The sequence below is a fragment of the Biomphalaria glabrata genome, chromosome 5 (assembly GCF_947242115.1).
Source record: "Biomphalaria glabrata chromosome 5, xgBioGlab47.1, whole genome shotgun sequence".
NCBI classification, from domain to species: domain Eukaryota; kingdom Metazoa; phylum Mollusca; class Gastropoda; family Planorbidae; genus Biomphalaria; species Biomphalaria glabrata.
The window spans coordinates 6,996,891-7,007,382 of NC_074715.1; the positions used below are offsets into that span (position 1 = coordinate 6,996,891).

Genomic DNA, 10,492 nt, shown 5'->3' on the forward strand with positions numbered 1-10,492 from the left:
AACTTTATTCTACATTGTGTTGTGTAGTTATTAACGTCATTCTACGTTGTGTTGTGTAGTTATTAACGTCATTCTACGTTGTGTTGTGTAGTTGTTAACTTCATTCTACGTTGTGTTGTGTCGTTGTTGTTAACTTCATTCTGCGTTGTGTTGTGTAGTTATTAACTTCATTCTACGTTGTGTTGTGTAGTTATTAACTTCATTCTGCGTTGTGTTGTGTAGTTATTAACTTCATTCTACGTTGTGTTGTGTAGTTGTTAACTTCATTCTACGTTGTGTTGTGTAGTTATTATTAACCTCATTCTACGTTGTGTTGTGTCGTTGTTGTTAACTTCATTCTACGTTGTGTTGTGTCGTTGTTGTTAACTTCATTCTACGTTGTGTTGTGTCGTTGTTGTTAACTTCATTCTGCGTTGTGTTGTGTAGTTGTTATTAACTTCATTCTACGTTGTGTTGTGTCGTTGTTGTTAACTTCATTCTGCGTTGTGTTGTGTAGTTATTAACTTCATTCTACGTTGTGTTGTGTAGTTATTAACTTCATTCTGCGTTGTGTTGTGTAGTTATTAACTTCATTCTACGTTGTGTTGTGTAGTTGTTAACTTCATTCTACGTTGTGTTGTGTAGTTATTATTAACCTCATTCTACGTTGTGTTGTGTAGTTGTTATTAACTTCATTCTACGTTGTGTTGTGTAGTTGTTATTAACCTCATTCTACGTTGTGTTGTGTAGTTGTTATTAACTTCATTCTACGTTGTGTTGTGTAGTTATTATTAACTTCATTCTACGTTGTGTTGTGTAGTAGTTATTAACTTCATTCTACGTTGTGTTGTGTAGTTGTTATTAACTTCATTCTACGTTGTGTTGTGTAGTTGTTATTAACCTCATTCTACGTTGTGTTGTGTAGTTGTTATTAACTTCATTCTACGTTATGTTGTGTAGTTGTTGTTAACTTCATTCTACGTTGTGTTGTGTAGTTGTTATTAACTTCATTCTACGTTGTGTTATGTAGTTGTTAACCTCATTCTACGTTGTGTTGTGTAGTTGTTGCTGTTTTTTCTACGTTTTCGCCCTGTGTTCTAAAGAAGACAAAATGCCAAGTCCGGCACTAAGGGGGAATGACTCATCCTGCACACTTGATCTGGCCAAAACCTTCGATCAATAGCAATTTCGTTTGCGATCCTCAGGAATGTTCCTGAAGGCGACCCACGTAATGTGATAAAAATATAGCGTCTCGAGGAAAGAACAAGATTTCATTTGGATTACAGCTCTAGAGAAGTGTTACAGGGAGAGTGAAATAATGGCCACACCTCAACGTTTGTCATTGTCATCTCAGGCAATGGTAGAGCTAGGGTTTGAAGCTAGGGCTGGAAGCTAGGGTTTGAAGCTAGGGTTTGAAGCTATGGGTGGAAGCTAGGGTTTGAGCATAGGGTTTCTGGGAGGTTTAAATACTGAAAGGATACAAAATACAGGCTAACGAAACAGAGTGAAAAAAAAAGGCCCAAGAAACATTGATGGACAGGCAGACGGACGAATAAACAGTCAGATAGAGATAGATAGATAGATAGATAGATAGATAGATAGATAGATAGATAGATAGATAGATAGATAGATAGATAGATAGATAGATAGATAGATAGATAGATAGGTGGATGGATGGATGGATGGATGGATGGATAGATAGATAGATAGATAGATAGATAGATAGATAGATAGATAGATAGATAGATAGATAGATAGATAGATAGATAGATAGATAGATAGATATGATTCTTTATAACCATGTTAGCTATTTGTCTCTTACTGGGATGGCCAGTGACCTACAGCTTACTTCTGTAATGACTATGTTTGCCTAGCTCCCCACCAGGGTTGGCCAATGACCTGACGGCCAGTGTTGGTTTCACATCGATTTCTGGGACAAGGATTTTTGTGCCTTGAGCCACGGCCAAGAGTTCCTTGCCAGTGTTCTTGTCCTATTCCCCCAGGTCACAATGTCTGGTCTGCAATGAGTTCCTCACAGTTGTACAAGTCTCCTTCGTCTTGAGAGGAATTCTGGGAATGTTCTTGTAAGAACACAATCTCTTCAAATGAAAGTAGCACAACTGTTACGTTTGATTCTCTGCCTCTTAGAAAGTTCAAGTCTCTTCTAGATGTCAATTTTATATCTTGGTTGTCAATTCCTCTTAGAAAGTTCAAGTCTCTTCCACATGTCAATATTATATCTTCGTTGTCTATTCCTCTTACGCCTGTGTCTCTAGCATCTATCAAAGAAGTTTATTTTTTTAGTGTCTTGTCTGTGCGTGTATGTCTTTCAGCTGTTTAGACCATGTCATTATCAGCTATAACATGAAACTTTATATCAACACATGCTTTTATTTTTGTGTCAGTCACAGCAGTTAAAAAATATGTCTTCAAACGTTTTGTCTACGACTGTTATAGCTGTCTATGTTGTCACAGAAATATCTGTCTGTCTCAGAGCTGTCTATGTTGTCACAGAAATATCTGTCTGTCTCAGAGCTGTCTATGTTGTCACATCTGTCTGTCTCACAGCTGTCTATGTTGTCACATCTGTCTGTCTCACAGCTGTCTATGTTGTCACATCTGTCTGTCTCACAGCTGTCTATGTTGTCACATCTGTCTGTCTCACAGCTGTCTATGTTGTCACATCTGTCTGTATCAGAGATCTCTATGTTGTCACATCTGTCTGTCTCACAGCTGTCTATGTTGTCACATCTGTCTGTCTCACAGCTGTCTATGTTGTCACATCTGTCTGTCTCACAGCTGTCTATGTTGTCACATCTGTCTGTCTCACAGCTGTCTATGTTGTCACATCTGTCTGTCACACAATTTCTGTGCCTCTTTTTCTTAAGAGCTCTGTGTTTTGAAAAGCTCTGTCTCTCAACTCTTTATGTTTCTCAAAACTTAATGTTTTCTAAATCTCTCTTTGTTTATCAAATCTCTTTCTCAAATCTCTATGTTTCTGACCTCTCTCTCTCTCAGATATCTCTCTGTCAATTAGATCTCTCTCTCTCTCTCAGAATTTTCTCTGTCTCTCTGATCTCTTTCTGTCTCAGATCTCTCGCTGTCTCAGATTTCTTTCAGTCTCTCAGATCTCTTGTCTCTCAGATCTCTCTTGATCTATCCAAACTTTGTATCTTGTTTAGCTCTCCGTAGATATTTCCCCCCCCCAAAGACTTTTCTCTGCTGTGTCTGAATATTCCTAATGCATAAAAGCCAAATGTAAATCAAAGTAACGTAAGATACTTCACATCAGATTTAGCCTCGAGTAATTTTGTTATCGGCTCTTCGCAGTGCTTTCTTTAGAAACGTGTGTCCAGTTGAAGGGAAGAACAAATATATTGCGCTTCTGTGAATTTACGTTAAAGATATTTAGCATACGAAATAAAGCTTATTACACTTCAATGTCTGAATAATATAAGTCTATATGTGGCATGGCTGCTAGTCCCGGGGTATTCATTTCGGAAGAAAGTTTACCTAATGATACTGGCTACTATAACATTAATGAGAAATAGTGAAACTTATTCACAAAATAACTGCATGGAAAACGTTAAGGTTTATTGTTCAAATGTGTATGTGTGACAATGTGTGACAATGTGTGTACATTTTTGTAGCTTGATGTGTTGAGAAAAAAAGTCGAGTACTATACTCTATGACCAAACGATACATTTAATCTACCGAATACACAGAGACTTGTGCGGGAACTTTCCTGCCAGTATCGATCCGGTTCATACTGTCCAGTTACAGAGGCCAGTGCCTGTTAAGTTTTAGACATCATCTTCCTTAGCCAAGGGGACAGTGGTGAGAAAGAGTCTGTGTACTCTCCAATGCAGATGATAATGTCAACATTTAGCTTTATATTCGCGCCCTCCTAACTCCACACCCCTGTTGAAGGGGGGGGGGAGAGGAGCTGCCCCTTTACTCTCTAACCAAACCCATTTAACGTACTCATTTGTTTCATGGAGAATATCGATTTTGTCTTCTATTGGATGCAGCTCAATTTTACAGTTAGCCCCCTTTTTTTTTATTCCATGGCTGGGCTCTGACAACAAGCCTTACCTCCCCTGCTCTCTCTCGCAATTTCCAAGCTTAATGTTTTTCACAGAGCCGCATTGCTTCCTCTAGACGCTGTGTGTACCCCCCCCCCTCTCTCTCTCCCCCATTCCTCCTCTTTTTTTTTTTTCTATCCTTAGTCCAATCTCTCAAACTAAAGCCGTGCTTGGCCCACGGGTGTAGATCGAAGTCACTGTTCTGACGACAATGGAAAGTCTTAGAAAAACAGGCACAGCTCCAAACATCGATATCTGCTTGGAAACAGGACCCCAATCATGGCCCCAATCATTGCAGCAAACCCCGGGACCGCATTCATCAGCCCAGCGTCCAGAAAGCTTTGACAGCCATGCTATTACAGCGCCGGCCTAGACGAGTCATCCGCAAAGTGGAAACCGGCAACCGGCACTGATGCGCGCAACGGTTTTCCCCCCTTCCATAATATGAAAAGGGAAATTGGCAAGGGGGTGGGCTGATGGCGGCGTCCTTTATTTATAACATCTCAGTGGAGCTCTTCAATTATCTGAGATATATCTTTTAGCCTCTTTTTACTCTCCAAACTTTAGCGTCAGAGACAATAATGGGAGAGAACCCGTGAGATGTTGTCTTCCAGCAGTACCAAACGTTAGTTCCAGAAACGTTTGTGTGTATGTGTGTGCGTGGTGGGAGGGGAGGAATGGGGGCATACAAATGTCTGTCCTGTGTTTTGTCTCCCTTTTTGCATCTCTTGGTATGGAGTATTAAATATTTATTTTTTTTACTCTTAAATCATATTTTTTGGAATGCTCTATAAATTTGGCGCCATTTCTCATTCTCACGTTGAAGGAGCTGGCTTGCAAGCCGAAGTACCGGCAGAAGTGTCAATGATTTGCAGAAATAGAAACACGTGTAAATACAAGAATTCAATAAGCTCACTACCAGATACAATCATAGATTTTAAATTTCGTAATAAATCTTAATCAATTGTTAATGAATTACAGTCGATTCTCTATGAATTTCGGTCATTTCTTTATGAATCTTCATCGATTCTTAAGAAATTATTGTTAATGTTTATAAATTATCGACCATTTCTTTATCAATGATTCTTGGTCGATTTTTGAATTAATGATTTGTGGTCGATTAGAATAGTGATGTGAATTTGTCAAACCAGTTGTTTTTTTTAATTTAATTGATTTTGGTAAGAAATTTTTCTTAAATTCACATCAGAATAAATTTACTATTTTTTTTGTTGTTACACTTTTGAAAACAAATTATAATGCGATAAAATAAGATATTTTTGAATAATGAATCTTCATACAAATATCAAGCTTGGTTTTGTGTTTATTGATGGTTTATGGTCGACTCCTCAAGAGAATAGTGATGTGAATTTATCTAATCTAATCATTTTTGTTAATTATTTTTGGTTAGAAATTAGTCTGTTGTCTAGAGTTCCATTAAGTCCGAAGTGAAAATAGCTTGTCATTTGTTTATCTCAGAGAATAGAAACTGTCTCCAAGGGTTGTCTTCCATAAATTTATTATTGTGATTTTTGTTTTCTAGACGTTCTAGACTGTTTGACTTTTCTACTGGCGGGAGTCTTAACGTTTCTTTGAGCCACAACGCCAACGTATAAAGTAAAGTGTTCTTTGAGGGAGAGTCCAGATTCAGCAGCGTCACTAGAGTCGGCGTCAACAGGTGCGGTTAGCTCATGATGTCACACCCCCGCCCCCAAATAAAAAAAAGTTTTGTTTTTTTTAACGCTGAATTTTTTAAAAATAGATCCATATATGCTTCTGTTACCTACGATTTATTGTTTTGCGGGGGGAGGGTAAAAGTGTTCTGCGCATTTATTAGGAATTTCACGTAAGGGAGCATCTATAAAGTCATTTTTTTTAAAGCTGTTTACTTTGAGAAAAAAAAAAATTGTTACCTCCTGGCACCTCCCGCACCCCTTGCAACCACCCTAATGACGTTACTGTCTAAACGTAGAAAGTAAAGTGTCTTGAGGGTAAAGTCCTGAACGTTTTAAGCAATATATATATATATATATTCATTACTTTTTAAAATAACAATTGACCATGGGCGTAGCCAGGATTTTATTTCGGGGAGAGTTTTGGGGTGGGGATTAGTGTAATTAATCTTCATTACATTCCGACTCTTCTTTTTTTTTATCGAAAAAGGGGAGTTATATCGTTAAAACCATCTATTGGTGTTTTGTGACTGTAGTTAAATTCTTTAGTTTAATATTGAAAAGAGGGGGTTTTAACCTCAAATCTGTACGGGTTTTCAACTCATACTCAATGACCAAACCATGGGGGTGGGGGGGGGGAGGGGGGAGGTTAAATTCAAAAACATCTGGAGGGGTTTAAAATGCCTTTCGGGGGGGGGGGTAATTAAACTAACTTAAAACTCTTCTTGACTACGCTCATGGAATCTGGTGACTTGTTTTCTTTAGTCTTATATTAACTTCCGAAAACTCTGGATGGGGCTTTAAACTCGAAACCCTTGGCTAAGCTCATGGAATTCGGTGGCTTTGCTTCATTTTTATATTGAAGAGAGGGTTTTTAACCTCAAATGGAAGGTTTTTAAACTCTGAAACCTCTGCCGGGGGGGGGGGTAGCTCTCTGGAGAAAAAAAGGGGGGGGGATAAACTTAAAACTATTCTTGGCTAAGCTCATAGAATCTGGTGACTTCTTTTCTTTATATTTCTTTATATTAACTCAAAAACTCTGGTGGCCCTCTGGAGAGGAGGGGGGGGGGATAAACTTAAACCTATTCTTGGCTACGCTCATAGAATCTGGTGACTTGTTCTTATATTGAAGATGGGGTCTTTTAACGTCAAACAAACTCTATGGCTTGTGTCCCTTAGGTTCATGTTTGGATTGGAGTCGAAAAAAGCAATGTTGAATGTTGATATGAATGTGTGAATGTTGATATGAATGTGTGAATGTAGATAGCAAGGGAGATAACAGGTAAAATGCAAAAACATCTATACAAATATATTTAGTCCAGTGCACGCATAACTAAAAATAAACTGACTTGTTGGTGTTGGTCACAATTGGTATCCACCTTAAATTTGGAAATAGTCATAAACCTTTAAGAGACATTCCAACTAACTTTAAATACAAGTAGAGCTGTCTTCTAGTTGTTGAGATTGAAGAGTCCCATTAGGTATTAGTAAGTTTTAAATAGATTGTTATTCTGGTGTTGTTTGAAATATAATCTATATACTTTGAGAGGCAAACGATAGGCCTAATTTGTTGGCATTTTTTTGTTTGTAGAATCACATTTCAAAGCTCCTCGTTTGTAACACTCAATAATTTGTATTATTGACTTGTCAACCGTAATCTTTCAAATAAGCGACCTTGACATTGTTTACTTTGTTTATTATTTCAAAATCTTCCCTAGTCTTCTTTTAATCCACTTACTTTCTTATTAGTTTCCTTTTATCGCCTACACATTTCTTAATACCGTTTTCTTTGTGTGTGTGTGTGTGTTACTGTATTTTATCGTTTGAAGAATGTAAAGCGTATTAAAATTGAAATATAGACAAATAAAAGAAACTTGGTTCACAATGTATCTCTCTATTAGCGTGTTGTCTATGATGTAAAGCTAATTAGTTTCTTATATCACTGGTATAATAAGATATGTTCCCCTTTCAGAACCTGCGGTCTATATGTCATCTGTTTTTTTTTTTGTGGCCCAAGGTTTACGATGGTGTCACGTGGCCAGCACAGTGACCAACCGCATTTACTATTTTCACAACTAATTTCAGGACCCATTAGAGCTTGGTGAGCTCAGAGGCGCCCAAAGATCCCGAAATTCAAAATTCCAGTCTCCACCGAGATTCGAACCCGGGACCTTCTGTTCAGAAATCAATCGCCTCCATAAGTAAAGTTTCCCTTTCAGACCTTGCGATCTATGGGGCAGATGATGTTTCTCTGGCCAACAGTTAACAAGCAGTGTGACATGTGGCTAGCACAACGATCAAGCGCCCTTACTTTCCCCAACTCGTCAGGTACCCATCAGAGTTGGGTGGACTCGAAATCTCGAAATTCATAATCCCAGTCTTCACCGAGATTCGAACCCATTACCCCAGGTTCGGAAGTCAAGCGCCTAACCACTCAGCCACCGCGCCCCTATTTCCCCAGTACACATATTTTATTTATTTGAAGCTCATCAGATCTGCAGATTAAAGATTGTTAGCAGTATATTGTTCTCAATACTTCAGTTATTTCATCGCCAGTTTTCAAAGATCAAACTGAGGAGACTTGACTCATTTCCTGGCCACAATAAGATAGGGCAAAGTGTTGTTTCTCAGATGCATGTCTCCCTTCTCGATAGATCTATGCCTTTTGTGTTTAACGTAGCCACATCGTCAGATGAAACATTTCTATGCTATAAATAGAACAGTTTGAAGGATGAATAAAAACTTTCTCCAATGATCATCATTCAAGCTTTTTCTTAACATGACAGTTTTTTTTTTATAAGATTAATTTACTCCGGCCGAAAGAAAAATAGCGACAGAATTTAAGTTCAATCCTAAATTGAATTTCTTTTCCCTATGAAGAAAGTTCGTTAACGCTTTTCTTTTAGGACAAGAAAGTTCCACGATTATTTTCCGGCTATACAACAGCAGAACACAAACTCCAAGCAGGATATAAACTCCAAGCAACAGCAGAACACCAACTCCAAGCAACAGCAAAACACCAACTTCAAGTAACAGCAGGACACAAACTCCAAGCAGGACATAAACTCCAAGTAACAGCAAAACACCAACTCCAAGCAACAGCAGAACACAAACCCCGAGCATCAGCAGGACAAAACTACAAGGCACAAACTCCAAACAACAGCAAGACACAAATAGAATACAAACTACAGGCAACAGCAGAACACAAACTCCAAGCAAAAGCAGAACACAAACTCAAAGCAAGAGCAGAACATAAACTCCAACAAAAACATCAGAACACAAACTCAAAGCAACAGCAAGACACAAATAGAATACAAACTACAGGCAACAGCAGAACACAAACTCCAAACAACAGCAAGACACAAATAGAATACAAACTACATGCAACAGCAGAACTCAAACTCCAAGCAACAGCAGAACACAAACTCCAAGCAACAGCAGAACACAAACTCAAAGCAAGAGCAGAACACAAACTCCAAGCAACAGCAGAACACAAACTCAAAGCAAGAGCAGAACATAAACTCCAAGCAACAGCAGAACACAAACTCAAAGCAAGAGCAGAACACAAACTCCAAGCAACAGCAGAACACAAACTCAAAGCAAGAGCAGAACATAAACTCCAAGCAACAGCAGAACACAAACTCAAAGCAAGAGCAGAACACAAACTCCAAGCAACAGCAGAACACAAACTCAAAGCAAGAGCAGAACATAAACTCCAAGCAACAGCAGAACACAAACTCAAAGCAACAGCAGAACACAAACTCAAAGCAGGAGCAGAACACAAACTCCAAGCAACAGCAGAACACAAACTCAAAGCAAGAGCAGAACATAAACTCCAAGAAACAGCAGAACACAGACTCAAAGCATCAGAGGGACACAAACTCCAAGCAACAGCAGAACACAAACTCAAAACAACAGCAGGACACAGACTCCAAACAACAGCAGAACACAAACTCCAAGCATCAGAAGGGCACAAACAGAACAAAAACTCCAAGCAACAGCAGAACACATATTCCAAGCAGCAGCAGAACACAAACTCCAAGCAACAGCAAGACACAAACTCAAAGCAGCAGCAGAACACAAACTCCAAGCAACAGCAAGACACAAACTCCAAGCAACAGCAAGACACAAACTCCAAACAACAGCAAGACACAAACAGAACAGAAACTACAAGCAACAGCTGGACACAAACTCAAATTTTATTGCATTTCATTAAAACAGATATTTTTACAATACTTCTATTAAAATCAGAATTTGTATGGAGGGCGGGGGAACCTGGACACTGATCTCATAAACATTTTTTCTAGAAATGTACTAGTGGATGTTTATCGCTAAAAAAAAAAAAAGAATTACTAGCTCGTTGGCCACACGGGGAAACTGTAGTTTGACTGTTATCATTTTTCAAGTAAAAAAAAATGAAATAATTTTAAATTTGGTTAGAGGATTCTAGGTCTAGAGATCCAACCAAAGGATTATTGCGTTTTTCAAAGGACTATCGCTTTCGGGAATTTCCGGATGCAAGGCTTTATTGATTCAAGATTTTAATAAACTAATGTTCAGGAAAAATGGTGCGCACAGTCTTCTAAGTCTAGATCAGTGATTCCCAAAAGGGGTCTATATAGACCCCCAGGGGTCTACGAAGACTTTCAAGGGGTCTACGAAAGTGAAAAAACAAATTGGGGGTCCATGAGATGTTCAAGGGGGTCTATGATAATAGATTTCATATAAGCAGGTCGTGACTTTAATTTTTACATCCCA

The 10,492-nt window shown here is 38.5% G+C and overlaps 1 protein-coding gene across 1 annotated transcript; it reads left to right on the forward strand.

The window, feature by feature from the left end:
• Positions 1 to 9,115: 9,115 nt before the first annotated feature.
• On the forward strand, positions 9,116 to 9,979 carry LOC129926209 (TPR-containing protein DDB_G0280363-like). The gene has a single exon (XM_056028686.1). It carries the CDS (start codon positions 9,116 to 9,118, stop codon positions 9,977 to 9,979), a length of 864 nt encoding a protein of 287 aa, XP_055884661.1.
• Positions 9,980 to 10,492: the final 513 nt, after the last annotated feature.

Coding starts and splice junctions, on each gene's coding strand:
- LOC129926209 (XM_056028686.1), top strand. CDS start 9,116: ATGCAACAGCAGAACTCAAACTCCAAGCAACAGCAGAACACAAACTCC.